The sequence below is a fragment of the Aptenodytes patagonicus genome, unplaced genomic scaffold (assembly GCF_965638725.1).
Source record: "Aptenodytes patagonicus unplaced genomic scaffold, bAptPat1.pri.cur scaffold_60, whole genome shotgun sequence".
Classification (NCBI taxonomy): Eukaryota; Metazoa; Chordata; class Aves; order Sphenisciformes; family Spheniscidae; genus Aptenodytes; species Aptenodytes patagonicus.
This window is the reverse complement of record NW_027472011.1, coordinates 47,483-68,464: the sequence shown is the minus strand read 5'-3', so window position 1 is coordinate 68,464 and position 20,982 is coordinate 47,483. Positions and strand designations below refer to the sequence as shown.

At 54.3% G+C, this 20,982-nt stretch overlaps 1 protein-coding gene across 12 annotated transcripts in view; it reads right to left on the bottom strand.

Moving 5' to 3' along the window:
- The window catches only part of DCTN1 (dynactin subunit 1), an 89,277-nt gene that overhangs the window by 63,479 nt on the left and 4,816 nt on the right, over positions 1-20,982 (bottom strand). For 9 of the 12 annotated variants that reach the window (XM_076363520.1, XM_076363521.1, XM_076363523.1 and 6 more), the window contains exon 1: positions 11,718-11,998. In XM_076363520.1, coding sequence (XP_076219635.1) covers positions 11,718-11,750 — 33 coding nt within the window. In that variant the 5' untranslated portion in view covers positions 11,751-11,998. Of the gene's footprint in view, positions 1-11,717; positions 11,999-18,764; positions 18,889-19,185; positions 19,336-20,982 lie in introns of those variants that run through there. The other 3 variants (XM_076363526.1, XM_076363527.1, XM_076363532.1) reach the window with 3 other exon arrangements.

Here is a 20,982-nt window from a genome sequence, read left to right as displayed (position 1 = left end):
CGCAGTTCACTCCGACACTGCGGCATTGTCCTTACAGCGGCCTCTAAAATGAAGCACGTTTGGCATTTACATCACCCCGCTTGCCAGTAGTTCTGTTTATTGTGTAGGAAATATTTTGTTTTGATTGCTGCTGGGCTTGGCTTAAGTGAAAGAATATACTCTTTATTCAGATGAGAACAGAAGGCTGCTTTCACTCCCCCAAACCGCGACGCAGAAAACAGCTGAGGAAGGGTGCTCGCGAGCTGATGGATGCAAAGAGAAGTTGCAGCAGCAGCCAGACGCCAAGCGGGGTTTTCAGCAGTTGCAGCAGCAGGTAGGCTTCAGCCTGCACGAAGAACCAAGGGTATTTTGAAAGCTTCTGGCTGGCACACGCAGAAACCCGAATCACCACTGTTAGCAGACAAACCAACAAATTATTGCCTTCCTTTGCATGCTGATGTACTGGGTTTGGAGGCAGAATATACCCGTCGTGCTCAGGAGCTTTTGTGACGCCAGTTTTCCACACAAAACTGAATTCCACTTGTCATCCAAATACAATTGGCAGAAATGAAAAGCACAAAATAAGCTTTTCATAAAAAACAAAATCAATCACCATTTTCTAGCAAATAAACAAAACCAAGACCTCAAATCTAAAAACTTACGCTACATACTCAAATAAATGTCTACCAAAATGCTGGATCCTTTCAGCTGTCAGAAGGACTAGCAACAACATTCTGCAAAACACTTGCAGCTTTAAATCAACATGTCCCCCTTGTTATAAAAAATGAGAGCAAAACTCTAAGAAAACAAGAAGCCTAAAGGCAAAGCAAGATTCACCATTTGAACAGAAAGCTCCCTGCTCAGCGATTTTAAAAACCAACCGCTTCCCTTTTTATCCGTCCTGGTTTACACTGGCCATTTTCCCTTTCTGGTGGCCGCGGGCGGCTGCGGCCCAGGTAAGATCTACAGGCGTGTGAAACGCCACGGGCTGGAAATCAGAGCTGCACCCCTGCGGGTACCACCTGCCGGCAGCGGGGCACGGCTCTCCTCGTGGCCAGGCTCCCCGGGCACACGCGCTGCCCCGGGGGTAAGGGCTCTGACACGTGTACTGACAGCTGCGTGATGGCGGACGATCCATCCTAGGAGTGTTCACGCACGACTTCAACACGGGTCGGCTACGGTTAAAACACAGAACGTGCTTACAGAGGAAGTAAGGAAGCAAGATTATAAACTGAAGATGCCGGACTTGTACCATCACAGCGTCGTCTCCGGCCGATTTGGTAAATAATGTACCTATTTAACAGAAAGCAGGCAGGTTTACTGCTAATTCGTAAGGTCAAAGCGTCACGCTGTCGTCCTGCGGCTAAGTTCAGCTCCAGTCCTGCAGAGCCTTTTTTTTTTCCCCCCAATCGCAGCGTTTAGATTTTTGTTATTTTAATGCCGACACGTTCCAGCTTAGGCTCAGCTTGCAGGGGTGACTTTCCAAATCACGAGACTGGCACGCCTGCCAGGTTAACTTCTGGAGGTGCTCCCGGACACCCTCTCACAGCTGCACTGGCCAGGACAGGAGCACGGACCGCGAAGCAGGACAAACCCAGAAACGCTTGTGCCAGCCGGAGCGGACGCTCACGAGCAGGGAGGCAGCCGGGGGCAGGAACTGGCAGCCAAAAGCCCAGGGGGATGTTTCAGGAGGAGCGGAGCACGAGCCACACGACTTGCAGGAACCAACCCCTCGCCTGCGCTGAGTGGGACGAGAGCCTCGGAGCAGAGATAAACCCTGCCCGGCTTTCGCCTTTCAAATGATTTCATTTTTATTTTTCTATAGCGTCAGTCTGTAGAGCAGCAGCAGATAAGCCGGCCTCAAAAAATCAAGTATTTCACCGTTTCTGCTGCAGCAACATCACATTTAGTGTCGTGGGCTGCACGTGGGCGTCTGGGGAACGCTTTCTGCAGAGGACTTGGATGGGAGCTGCGGGAGAGCTCGTCTTCCTTGCTTCCTTTCCAAAGCATAATGCGAGTAAAAGCACATACTAACAGTAACCAAAACACCTAGAGTTTTAAGCGATCAGATACAGCGTGGCTCCACGTTACAGCTTTTCTGACAGCAAAGCCAATTGACGAGGCTCCTGAGGTCCTTCCCCCCCCAGCCTCTCGCCCGCTCTCCGTCGGGGATGGCCGACCTCCCCCAGTGCGCTGCCCCAACCAACTTTAAAAACGCCGTCTCTCGAGCAGGTCTCGATGCGGCCGCGGGCAGACGACGCCCGCCACAAGGAAGGGACAAGGCAGCAGAGGTGGAGGTGAGGAGTCTCCTAAGCCAGATTTGCCAGTTTGGGGCAATTACCGGAGGAGCCACAGCAGACGAGCGCACCACCGGCCTTCTCAGCGCCGCTTTCCTCCTCGCCAGCAGTCGCATAAATCCTCCAGGGAAGAAAAACTGGGACTTCACATGGAAGAAGAATTTCCTGATTTTTTTTTTTTTTTTTTTTAAACTACAAAAGCTCTTCAGGGCCTGTTTTACAAATTATGAAGCAGAGATGCGCAATAAAGAAAGCAGCACATCTTTGTTCCTTGCCAAACCGTCTCCAGAGCCCATCCCCGAAGAATTAGCAGCGGAGTCAAACGAGTGAATCGCCTTATCGCCCTGTTTGGAAGTCCCACCACATTTCACTCGCAATATGCTCCGGCACCGATTTTCTGCCACAGTGACTCCATTCCATGCCTACAGAGGGGCGAGCAGTCCTTTAACAGAAAGAAAAGACCTTTTCCCTGCATCAAACCACCCTGAGACTGCAGCGAGCTACCCAATTAGTGCAGCAGAAAGTAACTAACGCTCTCCCTTTCAGTAAAGCCTGGTGAAAACATCATGCAGATCAGCGCCTGGCAAGCTCTTCACACCCCAGCCGTCCTGGCACCAGAAAGCCTCTGCTCTGCAGTCAAGCAACTGGAAAAATCAAAATGCAGGTAAAAGCCTCCAGGATGTGCGATTTTCCCGACCCAGCACAGCATTCTTCTCTGCAGTGGTATGAAAGGGTAGACGAAAATAATTTACATTACCACAGCAAAACACAAAATTATGCAAATTACTGTAAATCTGCTGAGTAGCCTGAAAAAAAATGCCAACTCAGGTAGCGTTCCCTTTTAAAGATTCATTTGAAATGAGTTCTAGCATTTTCATTAGCAAATAAGGCAGAGGGCTTTGTATTTCTTCCCTACGCACACAGTCACACAGGCAAAGCATTTGAAGGTTACTTTTCACATGGTAAAACAACTGAAAATGCCCTAGGATCCCCAGTTTTCTCTCCGGAGGCGCCCACGGACAGCCAGGAGAAGGGGCCGCGGGTATTTTCTGTCCTTTATTTTGGGCGCCTGTCCGTCCCTCCCTCCCTCCCTCCCAGGCAATCCGGCCCCCTGCTCGCCCCAGGGCGGCGGTGCCGTACCCCGGTGAGCGTGGCCGCCCCGGCGCCCGCAGGCGAGCTCAGCCCTCCAGGTCACCTCCGCTGGGTAAATAAATGGCTTTCGGTACGCGCTGGAAGGTAATTTGTCGCTGCAGCATCAGCTTCGGACTAAGCCTCCAAGTCATAAACATAAAACGGCTTTAAAGTACTGGGGGTGTTGACCTAAAAAAATAAACACACACGTATATAGATAGCTGTCCCAGCTGCTGCGTCCCCAGAAATCCTGATAGGCACTTAGCTGCGATGAGCACGACGCGTCCGAGCCCGGACGAAGGACCCTTTTTCCATCGTACCGCCTGCTCCTGCAGTGTGTCGGCTGGCTTTGGCACATCGCTGTGTTTCTGTCCCAAGAACAACAGAGTTTCACCCAAAGCTGCTGGTCAGTAAAACCAAGGAAATTCGGCCCTTGGCATCCGTTCCCATCTCTAACATTTGCACGCTTCAGAAGGAGAGAACTAAAGTCTGCAAAGCACTATTAAACCGCTTTAAAAAAAAAAAAAAAAGCTTAAGAAGAGCGTACCTTAGGGCCGAAACACTGCGTCGGTCAAAAACGAGAGCCAAACTAGCGTTAGCTATTGCTTAGCTCCTTTCCCTCACTTCCCTACTTCTTTCCCAGCAAAGCCCTGCCCAGACCGAAGAGAGCATCTCCCTGCAGACACTGCCTGTATCCCAACGGGGCGAGAGCATTTGCAAAGCAACGCTGCTCTCTCGCCTACCCAAGTGGGGCCAGCAGCGAAAGGGGCGCAGTAAGGACTTCACCGGGTCTGTGTAAGCCCAGCTGGGACCTCAGCTGCCCGGCAGTCCACGCACGACACCTTTGCTGCCCACGTCCGCCGGATTTAAAGCCAGCGGCGCCGGCACCCGCAGTCCCACCAGCGGCGTGGACAGGCTCCCTCGATCGACCAGAGCCGCGGCCGCCCGTGCCGAGCCCAGGGACGGGGGAGGCTGGTGCAGGGACAGAGCCGACGGATCCACGTGCGTTTCCGTACTCCAGGAAAGGCGTGAGCACGCAATCCAAAACGTCACCCGAGTCCTGGCTGTCAGGCTCAGGGAGGGCCGCGGGACCTGCAGCTCCGTCGCTGGAGCGAGCCCCCGCCGCCCCGCGAGCCTCTTTCCACCTCCAGACAATAGGTTTGTCTAACGATATTTCAGCTCCAGATAATGGATCTCGTTAACGATAGCGACATCTCGAAAAAGTTCTGTCTTCGTTTGCCTCGTGACTCCCCTCGGCCTGTATGAACGCGGGTCAGTCTCAGGGTTGGTTTGTCACTCAAGTCATTAGTTAGATGCCATAATTAACACAGTAGCCAATTAATAACATATGGGTATGCATCACCACAAGAAAGTAGTAAAACAAGTCGTTAACATCCTTCTCGTCTGCGATCTCATTAGTGCTGAATGACGAAAGTTAATGCAACTAAATCTGGCAAAAGTAGGTACACACGTTTTCAGTCTCAAATTATAAATTTGTAATTCTATCAAATAAGGTTTCATTTTAAAAAACAGATAGGAAGTTTATTAATTTCATGGTATTCTCGTGCAGAGCGTCCTCCCTTCCCAAGAAAGTCCTTAATTTGTAATATCAGCAAAAAAGCATTTCAGAATAACTTTTTCCAAACACACTTTGCTTACAACGTCTCGCCAAGGAGCTTTTGGAGTAGTGTCCTGCCCCAGGCGGGCGTCCCGCCCTAACCCTGTCTCCCAGTTCCTCTTCCTAAATGGGACCTCACTGTCGTGGTTTAACCCCAGCCGGCAACTCGGCCCCCCCCAGCCGCTCGCTCACTCCCCCCCGGTGGGACGGGGGAGAGAATCGGAAGGGTAAAAGTGAGAAAACTCGTGGGTTGAGATAAAGACAGTTTAACAGGTAAAGCAAAAGCTGCGCACGCAAGCAAAGCAAAACGAGGAATTCATTCCCTGCTTCCCATGGGCAGGCAGGTGTTCAGCCATCTCCAGGACAGCAGGGCTCCATCATGCGTAACGGTGACTTGGGAAGACAAACGCCATCACTCCAAACGTCTCCCCCCTTCCTTCTTCTTCCCCCAGTTTAGGTACTGAGCATGATGTCCCATGGTATGGAATGTCCCTTTGGCCGGTTTGGGTCAGCTGTCCTGGCCGTGCCCCCTCCCAGCTTCTTGCGCACCTCCAGCCTGCTCAGTCGGCAGAGCACGGGAAGCTGAAAAGCCCTTGCCTAGTGTAAGCACTGCTCCGCAAGAACTACAACACCGCTGTGTTGTCAACATTGTTCTGGTCCTAAATCCAAAACACAGCTCTGTACCAGCTACTGGGAAGAAAATTAACTCTATCCCTGCTGAAACCGGGACACTCACTATTCACAAAATTGAGAGGGTACAAATCACACTTCAAAAGCCCAGAAGCTCCTTCTCCACTGGCGCATCGTGATTTCGGGGAATCTAAAAGACAACTCCTACCAATACAAAACCCATCCTGAATAGAATGGCAACAATAAGACTGATTAAAAAGGAAAATTCATAACTTGCATATACACTCATAGCAAGCATTTCATAGAATCATTAAGGTTGGAAAAGACCTCTAAGATCATCGAGTCCAACCGTCAACCCAACACCACCGTGCCCACTAAACCATGTCCCTATGTGAGTAAGTTTCCCAACGTAAGTTACTGCTCAGCCCCACTTGAGAGTAAAGAACAAAAAAATAAGTCTGCTAAGAATAGGTAGAGAAGTTAAGGGCAGCCCGGGAGTTTGAGAACAGAGCCTTGCCTGTAAAAGAAGGTGCAATCGTCACTGGGGAGAATGAAATTCCTAGACGGGCAGACGCGAGGCACACGGTCTGGCTCCTGTAAAGCCACGTGCACGCGAGGCACGGATCGGTGCAGCTCCCTGAAACCGTTCGTAGGAAACCTCTGCCGGCTCAAACACGCTTCCACTCCCATTCCGCATACGGACAGCCAGCGTGAGCCCCGGCTGGGCAGGGGGTTGATGGGGCTCGGAGGATCCGGGCAACGCGCAGCACCTGCCTGTGATGTGCTCCTCCTCCTCCTCCTCCTCCTCATCCTGAGCAGGAGGCACCAAGCTTCCCCAGGCAGTTGGGCAGCCCGAAGCGAGCGAGCGGCCCCTGCACAAGAGCACCTCGGCCCCCCACCTCCTACGAGCAGTTTTTACAAGTTTTACGATCTTCTCCGAATCACACGGTGGATAAATCAGGGTGCAGAGCCCGAGCTCACACATCCTTATGCGGTCAACTTGATGCAATGATGAAACATCTTTCCGTCACTCTGTGGTCACACAAAAGGCCCTTCTGCATTAACCGAGGGAGTTCTGGTGGGTCAGCAGGGTGGACGTGGTGCTAACTTGAAAAAAAAAAAAAGGTCTGTTTCTCTACTTTACAACGCCTGTGAAGGTACGTGAGTATTCTGTACTCCCTGAGCCTGCTGGGACACAGCACGAGGGGTAGAAAAGGGCTTGAAGGGGCTCAGTGAGGTCCACCCTAGGCAGCTTTGCACCACGGCTGCAACTTCCCAGGACCCACCAGAAACAGGACCATCCCAAGTCCATCCGCCTCTCAAGGGGAAGGACAGACTGCCACCCATCTAGGGGCAGAGCAGTTCAGAACGGACGCCGTGGTGGGGTGACGGGTACGGTCGCGGCCATTACAAAGGGAACAAACGGAACATTTCCCCCAGCTCACATCAACACCGAAACGCCTCCTACTCCTGGGAAAGGCTCTTTGCACGACCACAGAGTTCAAGCAGAAAGGCCAAGTCTACAGAGTACAGCGCTATCACAGCATGCTCCCACGGAATGTCCGCAGACCTTCACCCACACGTCTTTGTTTTTAGGGCAGGATCTCAGCCATCGTTCCACAAGGTCACCAGCGTCGCACCAGGGGCTTCACCTGCTTCTCCCAGCGCCACCCGCTGCAGTTCAAACTGAGAAGCACCGCGCTCCTCGGCATCAAAGCAGATCTCGCACCAACCACCCCGCTCAGATATCCCGTTAAACACGCACGCGGCTGCTGCGATATCCATTCTCGAATTCAGTAACTCTTCTTGAGCTTAACACCAAACTATGCCTCTAAAGAGCACAGATAACATTACGGTAGCGCTGTACGTTCTGCAATTAAATCTGGCCAATACAGAAATCCATCAAAACTTACGCGCTGAAGGTCCGTTTGTCAATCAGCGCTAATTTTAACAGAAACATTTCGCGAATCCTTAACACCCAGGACAGAAGGGAGAGCGCAGAATAAGCCTCTAACACGTTCATGCTCTTAAGGCGACGGCTCTCTAACTTTTGTTTCTAATTAACTAGACGTAAGACAGTAGAACAAGTTGCACTGCTCCAACGTCAGGACGACAGTGCGCGCCGTTCACCGACATCTCCATGGTCTTAAGTTCAGGAGCTCACCACGCTCTTCCCCCAGTGCCGGGGAGCACAGCGTAGGTAACACGCACAGCTTTGCTCTGACCAAAACCGTAAGCAGCGACTCGGACCCGGAGCTGCAGAGCCGGGTGAGCCACGGGGCCAGCTCCCCGGCCGGGGATCGCCGCTGTCCCTGCCTCAGGACCACGCACCAGGATCAGTATTTTCTTTTTCGCGCGTTGCAGCTTGCCGTGACCCGCACTGCTGTCGGTATGTCAGGCTGAAGCAAGGATCAAGCTGACTTCTCTGATGACTCCATCTTGCCTCAGCTCTCCAGTGTTGTCGGACGAGCCAGCGTCTAATCTGCCTGGCTAAACCCGAGACCGGTATCCTCATGAAGGCTCAAAACAACGTGATTACCACAATTTCAGATTTTAAAAGGAGAGAAACTGCCCAAGCTGGAAATAGCGCATTCCCATCTACCTTGCCAGCCAGATGACCGCGGGCTGGGCACCCGATGGCCGTCCCGAGCAGAGGTGGAAGAGCAGAGCCAGGCCGGCGGTGGGCCGGGGAGGCTGCGGTCACCGTCCCTTACCAGCTGCGGAGGAAGGAGGCGGGGGCGAGAGACACAGCAAACTTGGGGACGGTCACCCTTGGGGACACCAGGGCACAAGAGCCCGACACAGCAGCTGGTGACGCAACCCAGAACTTCCTCGGGTCTCCAGAGAGAGCACAACGTGCCAGCTCCTCGCTGATCGCTTCCCAAGAAGCGGAGCCTGTCTCGAGAGCTGCACCTCACACGCTGCAGGGTCTGCCCTCGGCTCTGGCGGGCTCCGACTCCAGGAAAACCGACAGACAAAATTTCAGGTGGGGCTGAGTTTCGGGAACTCTTCCCCTGCCACCAGTGACCAACGGGTCGTCTTCTGCCAGTGCCCAATGAACAGAGGAGGCGTGAGCATCCTCTCTGGTCACGCCAGCCTTTCCAGCAGGCCACACCGGTGCTCTGGACACCCGAATTTTGGGCAAGGTGGTGATATGCTGATGGTGAGTAAAGAGGACAGAGGAGCAGAGAGCTGTAGGAAGCTCCCAGAGACGCCAGCCCACGGGAGGAGAGAAAAAGGGGTACGCACACGAGGCCAGAGTCACCCCCCCGAGGCCGCTCACCCACTGACAGACTCCGAATTAGGCAGGAGCCCTCAGGAGATCTGTGCAAGCATCAGTGCGGGCAATTCGTAACAGCTCAGTCATCACTCCCATGCAGCGATGGTCTAAAGGGTGAATAAGCTGCTAAATTACATTAAATGAGAAATCGGCGTACTCTGATAGCGGAGGCAGCGTTCCTCCCCCCCACTCTCCCAAACCTACGCCGCAGGGTACCGACGGCCAGCTCGGGAGCCCCGAGAAGGGGCACAGGGGAGGCGGTGGGGATCGGGCAGCCAGAGAAGCAACCAGGAACGCTGACCCACCGGAGCAGCCGTCGCCGGTCTCCGGCAGGACAGTCCTTAGGCGGGTGGCTCGGAGGAAGCCACCGGCCCAGGAGGAGCTCCTCACCCCGCTCACCGGACAGGCAGGGACAGGGCTGGAGAAGAAACCTCCTCCAGGCGAGGTGCGAGGCACGCGGGCTGCGCTTCGACTGCCCGCCTGCTGCAGTAACAGGAGACTTTGCTCCGCACAACTGCCTACCTGGCACCCCTCAGAAATACGGCGTTTTCCCATTTTTACCCCTGTTTAAACTATTACACACGTTTACAGACCATTTCCTCAGTTATTTGAGGATACTGGTTATTAGTCACTGAAAAAATGGATGCAATTCCAAGTGGCTTGTGATTCCAGCGTGATTTGGGTCACTACCATGTTTCATCTGAGCATGACGGTTTCAGTGTTTCGCTCCATTATAGCGGATAACCCAAGGAATATTTATTGTATTCCTTCCAGAAGCCAGACTCACATCGTTACGCCGGCACACAGGGACGCCTCCCTCCGTGCAGATACGACTAATTGAACCTCAAACTGTCATTTAAAGTACAGATCAAAAGTTTCAGGCGAACCCTGAATGCAGCAACCACCGCTGAAAAGCTCCGGTGACGAGATTCACAACCGCAGGCTAAAACGCTCTTAGCCTCAAATGCAAGACGTGACCCAACACGGCCGGAATAAGGAAAGCCTTGGAAATAACTCTAGTTTCTGTTAAGTCTAGTTATTACCGAATAGATAGCGTGTGGTGCTGCCATACCGTCCCTATTGAAAGGAGGGGATTACCCCAGGATTAAGAGCGGACCCGTCAGCCGGTGACACGGTGGGGGTGGCTGCCATCTCACCCAGCAGAAGCCGGAGCGGCGCGGGTCTGCCGCCGTCAGACTTGCAGATGAGCCAGGACGAAGCCCCCACCGTGCAAACCCCGCCGGGGGACTGGATTCATCGTGCTCAAGGCTGGGGAGCAAGAAGTCAAACGCCAACGGTTCGGGTGTTTCTGACTGCAATGACACCGACTACGGTGCTGCCGTACAACCACACGCCCCCGAAACCCTCGTACGGACACCGCCAGGAGAGCCAGCCGGTCCAGCCCCGCCAGAAGGGCTGGCGCAGCTCTGGTCCCCGCGGTACCCATTTCAAAATGCAATTTCAGTAAAACGCAGATAAGCCTGCTTGCTTCCAGGAGACACAGCTGCCGTCCTGCCTGACCGAAATTCAATGCAGCTATCAGGAGAGGATTGTCAAGACTCAGTTTGAAATTTCACCTCCTTCACCCCGCTCCCCCCCGCTGAAAACAGCAACATCTAGCAAAGACAGAGTCCTGGCAGCTAGAGCAGTCTGCCTTCGTACGCCCGCAGACACCATTTCCCAGCCCAGGGGAGCGCTCCGCAGCCGCATCCCCGCACGGAAACACACTTTGACCCTGCACAGGGTGGGTAAAGCAACTTTCCAGCCGCACGCTATCGCCGGCAGCCCCGAGCCTTTTTCTGAACGGCAGCCGCTCCGTTCAGCAGCCTGTGACTACGCAAGCAAATCATTCCGGCCAGAGACCGATTCGCACACGCACACCCCACCAGCGACGGGCGGCTCCGGGCTCGGTGCTCTCGCACAACGCCCTTGCCCGGGCAGGCAGAGCAGTCGCAGGTCACGCTCCTCCTCGGGGTTTTTTCGGGCAGCCCCCGGGCTGGACACAGACCTGGCGTAAGGGGGGAGGTGGGAAGGGGTCTGCCCTCCCCGGCTCTGCCGAAGCGCAGCCCTCCCGCCCCTGCAACTGGCCCGGGAGTTTACAAAGCACTTTGCCAAGTTGGCAAGCACCGAGTAACAGAGACGCCGAAAATGCGCTGCCTGGTCCCCAAAACAGCGAGTGTCTGGGACACAATGTCACCACGCTGGCGAGGAAGAACAAAACGACAAAGAAAGAAACTCCAAAGAAAGGCCTCGCTGTAGGGCCGGTGCCCGGCTCCGGTTCTGCTGCCCACCGCACAGCCCAGGGTTAACTGCAATATGGTAAAACCTGGAAATGATTTTCAGGCACTCGGAAGCTCAGTATCTCACCATGCAACCTGGAAAATAAGCAAAGAGGAAGGAAAAACACGATGCAGAAAGGAAAACATCCCCGAATCTTCGTGCTGAAAAGCCCTAGAAAGATTCTGTCATCACCGGAGGCTCAGCTGACGCCTCATTGCATTATCAGTGATAATTAACAGCAAAGACAGACTAACTTAAATCAAAAGGACACGTCCGCTAATATAATTCAGACTGTTTACCCACCCACCGTATATCATAACAGATATTGTTAGTGATGAAGATATCAAATTCCAGAAATACGAAAGCACAGGAAACACAATCTAGATTTCAGTATAAAAATAGATATATTTTTCATTGCAACAGATAGCATTAAGATACATTACAATATTATCTAACAGCATAGCCAGGAGTTTGTAAATAAGTTTCCCTGCCCCCAGCTTACCCGGCTGTATGTGTGTCTCTTGCTCTGGGCCATGCTGCCGCTGGCTTTTCTCTTTATTTTAAAGATTTATTATTTTTAGATAATGGTCTCAGTTCATGGCCAGCAGTAAGTCATCAGAGGTTTTTCACGTTCCAGCCGATCTAACCATCCCTGTGTCCCCCCGGCGAGGCTCCGCGGGGTCGCAGAGAAAGGGGAAAAAGCCCTTTTCTGGCAGAGGATTCTTTAATACAGGGATATACAAAAATCCAGCCCAGCTGATGGAGACTACTCTGCGCTAGTGCTGCTCCAGACTTGTCACCGGCGCTGCCAGCTCGCTGGGTCCTAACGCTACCCGGCTCCTGCCGGAGCCGCAGGAGGAAAGCCAACCGGCCTCGGCTGGGCCACCGTAAGGCCCCCGGCACGGCCGCCGCTCGCCCACCCGCACCGGGGCACCAGGAAGGACAAAGCCTCCTCCCGCCTTGTCCTGCCGCGCGGGCAGCGCCCACCGCCGGGTGCTGGGCAGGGACCACCCGAATTTCCTCCCGCCCGGAGCCAACCAAGACGCCCCTGGACACCACCGCAGCAGCACTCGGCGTGCCGCCCCTCGGCATGCCGCCCCTCGGCATGCCACCCCTCGGCATGCCGCCCACGCTCCCTCCTGTCCCCCCCCCCCCCTTGCCTAGCGCCAAGGTTTGCCCCCATCAGCCATACCTTGCTCCTCCCGTCTCCCCTGGCACCGCGTCCCTCCATAGCAAAGTTTGAGGAAGAATAACGCCGTGATGCAGGTTGCCTCCCCAACACCCCGCGGCGCGTACGGCACCGCCAGGTAAAGGTGCGCACGCAACCGCAGCGCGCGGCGCAGGCAGATGGGAGGCACGGAGAGCAAAGAGTTAATCAGGGGGCATTTTTTAAAATCAATAATTGCTCCTTCCCCGGTTGATCTGAATAGATGTCTAATTAAAGTCATCAGCCCCTCTTCTCAGAGCTGTCTGCGGCGCTAATTGCTGCCTGTGAAACGGCAAGCGGGGCTAACGGAGGGGCTTTGGCAAGCCACCGTGCCCAGCCAACCTTGTGCTGCAGCTTCCTCCACGGTTGCGAGACACCAGCACCCACCAGCAGCCTGGGACCCTGCGCCCAGCCGTCCCGTCCCCCCCCCCACCCCGGGACGCCAACGCACGCGGCCGTCTCCGAAACGGGGGCCGCACCATGAATTTTTACGACTGTTTGCATCCTGTTGTAGCACCTGATTGCAGCGACCGCAAAGGAGGCGATGAACTACCTGAAGGGAAAAACCAACGTCATCGGGAAGTTTTTGAAAGGGTGAAGAGGAACCTGCTAGGGACGTTCGTGATGGGTCAATACGGGGGCTGAGTTTTGAAAAACACGTGTATTAACGAACGTATCCTCTGGTCCCTTATCTCCTGCACGGCTGCGGATGACTCCCGAGTATTCTACGAAAGGCAAACAAGAAATGCAAGCTTCGCATCAGCCGTCCTAATGCCCGCACCTGTGCTGAAATTTCGCTCTAGGAACTGTAAGTCAGAAAAGCTTGAAACCACAGATACACACCAAAAAAGCAGAGCATGGCACTGACCAGGGGCTGGCACAGTCAGGCAGAGGAAGACCAGAACGTCTTACAGAACGAAGTAGGTGGCCTTCAAGGATACAGCGGTCGCATTCAAGGGAACGAACTTTAAGATGCATGCACCCGGGGATGAGCAACAACAAACTCAACTAGAAACTAGGCCTTTATCAATCACGGGAACAACCAAGAACTCAACCAGAGCAACCCCCAGACACCCGCTGATCACCAGAGGGCTACAAACTGCCCGGGGTGGGCAAACGGGAAAATAACCGCACCCGCCGGGCAAACGGGGAGAGGGACTCCCCGCCGGACGGGAAAACCCTGCCACTGCTCCAGCAGCTCCATGAGCCCGCTTTGAAAAGCTACAGGCCTTTTGTCAAAGGACAATTCTATTTCTCGTGCAAAGCAAAGGTTAAACCATCCATTAGAGAAGCCCGCTGCAGTCAACAAACCTACTCCACCTTACTCCAGACGGCCAGCACGAAGGGAAAGTTAGAACCTGTCCGTCACTGCAGTCTTCTGCAGAGGTATGGATGTCTGAGCTGAAGTCATTTTTCCCCTTCTCTATGCTGCTTTAAAGGAAACAGTTACACACACAGAAATCCAACCCAAAAGTCTCCGAGAAACTTACAAAAAGGCAAGAGTATCTCCCCGTTCCCCTCAACTCTGCCAGCTCTGGGAGAGATCAAGGACGGCAGATGCCAAACCCTGCAGTACCTGAACAAAACCCAAGTCAAACACAACCAAAAATTAGTTGAGCACGATGAAATTAATGAAAAAGCGAGACTAGCATCAGCTCAGCTAGCCCTGCGCCCGTGCGGCTCAGCCAGCGCGGCAGGAGGAGCCCGGCCTCCAGCCTCTCTCAGCATCAGCCTTCCCACGCGTTATAAATATTTTTGGCATCTGCACGACCTGCCAGGCGAAGGTTCCCAAAGCTCTTCACGAAAACCTCTAGCCCGGAGAAGGACAGGCCAAACCACAGTGATCACCAGAGGAGAAGGAATGCAAAGCAGCGCCAAAGAGAGCTGGAAAAGACCAGACGGGGACGTGCTGGCTGATCGGAAGCGGGCGGTTTGTCCCAGATCAGGTCACTCTGTCTTTCTCTACCGACCGTAATACGAACAAGGCCGACCGCTTTGGGAGGAGGATCACGGTACCCCCCCCCCTGCACTGATCCATAAACGAAACGAAGGAGGGGTAGGAGGCATCGCTGCTGCGGCCCCCGGCAGTGAAGATGGTTTCGGAGCACGGGGGGGTCTCCCATTCACATCGCAGACAAATCCAACAGTTGCGGGTCAAAAAAATCCCTAGGCTAAAAATACCCTTTCTGTCAACTTCCCCTCATTCCTCTACAAGGACTGTGCAGGCGTTAGGGCTCCCTACGCCGCTCGGCCTCCCAAGACTACGACTCTCTTGGTTCCTCTCTAATAAATACTACACCCAAATTTTTCCCTTTTAGGAAATCCATCAAGTGCTTTTAACCACAGGTGGAAGTACCCCCTCCGGCTTCAGAAGTCTCCAGCAACTCACTGCCAGAACCCGGGAGGTTACGCTGGAGAAAACATCACCGTGTTTCACCTTTTTTCTAATATCCTTCTCCTCTGCAGCCACTACCGGCCACCGTTAAGACAGGCTCCTGGCCAAGGCGGACTTTCGCTCTGACCCAGAACAGACAGTGCGCCATGCTCTTCTCCAGCACGGACTACATCGGCTCTGTTTAGTTGGGTATTTTTTCCCCTTCCTTTTTAGCCAAGGTCCACTGGATTTTACCAACGAGGGAGCTATCTACTGGCTGCACCCCTGCAGAGCCAGGCAAGCCCCGACCTCTTCCCTCAGCCCGGGAGATGCAGCGGCGCACTTCGGAGTCTCCGGGAGACTGGAAGCCTGGCAGGTGCCTGACCGCAGAGCCCCGCGCACAGCTCGGCTTCAGCCCCGGCTCGGGAGCAGAGGTTGCCCCTCGTCTGCCCCGGAGCAACAGCGGCAAACGAGCTCGAGAGGGGTCTGCCAGCGAGCTGCCCCAACGGCCAACCGTCCCTCCTGCTCAGCCGGGGCTTGCAGGGGCAGGAAACCTCCCGGCTGGGCAGGAGCCGGGGGGCTGGCGGGGCCGCTGGAGCACGGGGGACCCACCGTGCTCCTGCAAGGCGCGGGTCGCCCGCCGCGGGGGGGTTGCCCGCCACGGGGGGGGTGCCCACCACAGGGGTTGCCCACCACAGGGGTCGCCCGCCACGGGGGGGGTGCCCGCCACAGGGGTCGCCCGCCACAGGGGTCGCCCGCCACAGGGGGGGTGCCCGCCACAGGGGGTCGCCCGCCACAGGGGGTCGCCCGCCACAGGGGGGATTGCCCGCCATAGGGGCTGCCCGCCGCGGGGGGTCACCCACCACAGGGGCTGCCCGCCGCGGGGGGGTTGCCCGCCGCGGGGGGGTCACCCACCACAGGGGCTGCCCGCCGCGGGGGTCAGCAGATCAGCACCTGCGTGGGATGGGACGATCGCAGGGTAACTCGGAGCTGCGCCCCCGGTACGAAGAGAAACCTGTTAATGGTGTTGGGGGATGGGAGGAGCCCCGGGGGAAGCGCTGATTCGGGCTGCTTTCCCACGTTTAGTTTAATACGAGGGGAAAAAGGTTCAAGGCACGGGACAGACTCAGGAAATCTGGAATCTAAATAGCAAAGGTTTTTTCTGCGTTCCTGCGTGACCTCTGGGCCTCGGAGGCTGGGGCAGAGGCAGAGGAACAGCTGGCTGCGGCACGAGACGCGCGAGAACTGTGGACACAGCCCTTGGCCAAACAGAGGGCACAGCCACCTTGCACAAATATTTGAAGGCTGCTAACCCCAGCAGGGCGACGGCGGTGTTTACATTCAAAGGAGGGGCTGGAACGACAAACAGGGAAGTCAAGTTAAAAGAAACCCTTCCTCTAAGTACGAAGAAATCTGGGAAACAGCCACAGAATTTCACAGGGACTTTAGAAAGTGCAGAAGGGGGAACAGTCCTGCAGCGGCCTGGGAACGGGTGACATGGGACACTGCCCGCTCTCAAGGGACGGGAACTTACCGCTGTTCTTCCTGCAGAGCCCTAGGAATAACAGGATATATGCTGAAACAAGCAAAAAACTAGTGAATATCAGGAAGGCTTTCCTCCCAGCAAGACCAGCTGTAGCTGGAAGAGTATTTTCTCATTTAAAAAGAAAATTACAAATGCTACACGGCTAATTTCTCCCTCCTCCCCAGTCCTAGAGTTTTCCACGTTAAACCTGAAGCGCAAGGGAATTTTTCCCCACATGCACACACAATTCTTCCCCCCGAAGCGTCCCCACAGAGCCTGCTCCACCAGTCAGCTCAGCAGCCGGTACCCTAATGACCGGCAGGCGGTGGGGCACCGCAGACCCGCCTGAGCTCCCGCCGCCGGCATCCGTGAACGAACTTACATCAAATTGCCCCATTTCCCCACAGTGTCACCCACAAACGCAGCAGTGATGGAAATCAAACCCGGGTGAATGAAGCAACGCGAAGGAGTATGCAAGGGAGGTATTTCCAGTAAGAACACATACTGAATTTCTAATATCCAATTAGGGACTCGTTATAGTTTCACTGGAAATCTAAAAACAGTTATGCAAAACTTGAAAACATCTTACGTTAAAAACAAGCCTGTGATTAACCCCAAGGACAATAAGTCCATGACAATTTTAAGCCTCCACAGCCTATACAAAAGCTGCAAACAAAGAAAAGGGAAGAAGCCTCAATTTCAGGTCACTTCAAGCTAAATTAAAACATTAGAGAACATTCAAGCTACTTGCTGTAGCATGGGCAAGCTCACAGCGATCAGAGCACACTCCCTCCTCGTCACTACAGTGCCAAGGCTGGAACCTGCCTTCATTTTCAGAAGAGCCTCTTAAAACACGCAGCGCTACAGAAGGGCTGGAACTATGGCAGACGGCAACGACTGCCAGCGATGCTCCACCAGAGCCCCTTGAAAGCTTCCCACGGAACGCAGAAATCCTACAGCTATTGAAACAGGTCGAGAACGAGAGCAGAGCCACCCGCACGTGGTGCCGACGGAGCACCTCTGCCGCCCAAAGACACCTGCCCTCGAGAGATGCCGAACTTCAGCACCCCCCCAGCCACCCTAACCGGCTGTTCCCCAAAGCCAGCGGCCAGGCGGCCGCCAGGGAAAAGCTGCGACAGCGGCAAGAAACGCTTGTTCCCTCCGAGGGCAAGACGCAGGAAAGAGATCCCGACAGCAGCGCCCGAAAGCGCCGGAGCCCAGCACCCGAAAGCGCCGGAGCCCAGCACCCGGAGCCCGCGGGGCCCCGGGGGAGCAGCCGCTGCCGCCCTCCCCTCCTGCTGCGGCTGCCGGCCGGCCGGGAGCACCACGCTGGGAGCCAACGCACGCTGCTGGAGCGGGCTTGCCAGGATCCCAGCCCACCCGGGGACCACCGTCCCCGCAGCACGCGAGGGCTCTGCGCTCCCTCCCGCTCAGGGACCCCAGCTTCCCATACCCACACGACGACGGAGGACACGTCTCCGAGCCCGGACCCCTGCTTCTCCCCACTCTACCGGCGGGTCTGTGGTCTGCCCGAAGGCACTGCGCCTCCCCATCCTCCTCCTCCCACCCTCACAGCTGGAACTCCGTGGTCAGGAGGTGGGGGCTGCTCGGCTGCAGCGTTGGAGGGTCTTTACAGCCCCAGACCACAACAAGGACGTAAAACGTAGCAACTCCAGCCCTTTGCGTTGAGATTTCCTAAACCCACACTGAAGTAAGCATAAAGAAAAAAGCAAGAGCCTTTGAAAATGAGTTTGTGAAGAGATGTAGGCTGAGCGTTAAAATCACTGCTTTGCCGACCAGGAGGATACGATATCGACACCCTCAAGGAGGCACCATTTCATGGCCTAACAGTTAGGCAGCACCGTTCACCATTTTCCGTTCTCATTCCTCATTTACTACGCGGACTTTGGATGAAAATTAAAACTTGACGGAAAGACAAGAAGCCAAGGTTAGACAGTAGCTTTATTAGTTAACTGAAACTGCATTACACGGGGATACGTAGAGCTTATCTACGTATTACATACACACGTAATTAAAGCACTTTGAGACAGTCCTGAGCAATCGGCGCAAACAAGAAAAACATCCGTAAGGTGAAGCTGGCTGTTGGCTGCTGCAGCCTCTGTAGAGCCAGTAGATTTCGGCCCAAAGCCTGCTCTACAGAGAGGAAAACAATTTAGTTTTTTCCCCAAACTCAGACACCGTCATTTTTGGATGAACTGCTGTTCCAACCAAACAAAATACCTAAGATGAATAAATCTTCCTGGCACTTCCAGAGGCTGCCACAGCTACCAGAAGCCACCGCATCCCCTTTCCCACAAAAACATACCCAATTATCCGATTCACGTTAAAGCTCTGAAATAAATTTACTGTTTTAACATCCTTTAACGAATTTAGTTTAGCAAATCATAGGAAATGTCAGCCTTAAGACAGACCACGGTCTCACCTCGTACTGCCCGATCCCCAGCTGCGCTCAGGGCAGCTCCTGCCCCGTTCGTCTCACAACGGCACGCGATGAACCCCAGGCCTCTGACGGAGCACGGGCGTAGTTTATTCCCAAGCAACATCAGCTGCTGGGCAAGCAGATTATCCAGGTGCCTCTGGACCCAACCTCACCTCTCAGAGTACCGACATGAAAATCTCTTGTCATAAAAGGGCACTGTGCGCCCCTAGCAGGGACGGTTCTAGCAGACCTCCTTGCACCCTTGGTGCTGAAAAGACAAGACTCGAGAGCAAGGACAAGGACAGGCAAAGGTGGTGCGTTGGGCAGGGGCCGGCACTCCAGGGAAGGGACGAGGGCAGCGAGCCGTAACCCCAGCGCTGCCCCTTCTCAGGCATTTAGGAATTTTCTAGGCAATAACACGTACCGTAAAAGCTGCCTGTGTGTTTGTTCACAAACCCAATTCAGGGGATCTCAGGAGACGTGTAGCCGCACGGGGGACTGAACTAGATCAGCTCGGGGCATACTTCACACACCAAGGTCGTTCTTGCCCGAGTTTGGGGCAATCTTCATTCACCTGCAAAAAAAAAAGCGGCAAACGTTAACGGATCTCCACGCATCAGCCCTTACGGGAACGTCACCGGTGCCGCACCGCCCTTCCTCCCCAGGGACCCCGGCCACCCCGCAGGCCGTTCGCAGCCATAGCTTTATTAGGACCCACAATGATTGCCTGGCAGCTGCCCAAACTCTCGAAGCGATACTCACCATTACAGATAAACTATCATAAAAAGGGCAAGGAATACTCAGTTTAAAACCTTCAGACTTTTTGCTGAAATCCGGGATAAGAAACGGTCCACACGGCAAGTAGCTTCAACACTAACAGCTTATTCAGTTTAAGAAAACTGAGCAGGAAGTTTAAAAAACTTCAGAAAACCCCCCGCTATTTATTTAGGAAGAGGAAAATGCCATCTTAGTGTATTTTTATATATTTTTTTTTTTAATATATACACACACATTTCCCCATGAAATTGCTTCAGCAAAGCTTCTTTTTGATTTATAAGCAGCTTAGTCTTCCACCAAACCTCTGTTCAGAAAGTAAATTCTAAAAACGACACTTCAGGGTTCTGTCTGTATTGTGCCAATATAAATCCAGACCGAGTTTGCCAAGTTTAAGACTTTTTTAATTAAACTCTAAGCTATGCATACTCCCCCAGGTGACCTGAAAGTCAGCCTGGGTTCTTTTCTGTTCTCGCCCGAGAAGTGGAAGGACTGCAAGGAGAACTTGATCTGCCCAGTTATACCTGTACCAGCTCCCTCCTCTTCCAAGTTTGTTCTGGGTTACGAACGTCGACGCTGTTCAGCGCTACGGGCAGGCGCACGAAAGGCAAATCTTAGCCCTGTAGCTGGTGCAAGAGCCAGAGCAAATCTCAACTCCAGCTCCTGCTCCAGCACTGCTAGTAGGAGTACAATCTTAGTTCTGTCTCCCAAGAGCCACCCATTTGAGGCCAATAATACAGAGAAAAATCTGCTGAGCCATTAAAAACCTTAATTAAAGTTCTTCTTTGCAATGACATCCAATAAGGAATGACAGATACTGTGCCGTTATAGCGAGACTGAAGCCCACCACGCTGACCAGTACCGCCCCATAAATTCTTCATGCTTTCCACGTGCCCGTGTCCCATTTTATATTTAGACCGTGATCTTTTCGGAGCACGGAGTATCGCTCGTCCTGTCCCCGTACGCCTACAGCACAGGAAGGTTCTCGCCCGCAGCTGGGGCTGCTGCAGACCGCAGTAAATGCAGGCGCTTGACCACGCAGCGCCACGCAACCCTCCCTCCGTCAGAGGCGTTCACCACCTAAAATGAAGCACCTTAGCCTGTGTCGCTCGCAAACAACATAAACCAAGGCGTTTTGGTGCCTGAACCACGACTGCCTGACGATAAGAGACGGGGCTTGCAGGGACAGGCGACACCTTGGATGAGAAAGCAGAACGCACCCAAACCTCGTGCCCCCGCGCCCCGGTGCTTGGCACGGCACCCGGGACACGACAGCAGCTCTCCTGCCGCCGGCCACGCCGCCGCCCAAGCGCCAGGAGAAAGTTTTCCGGACCCCTCGCCTATTTAAAAACAAGCCGTCGGAAGCGGGTGTCCGGTGCAACCCGACCAGACGCCAGCCCCGGGGCCGCTGGAGGAGGGGACGCAGCCGTCGCCCGAGCCCGGCGCC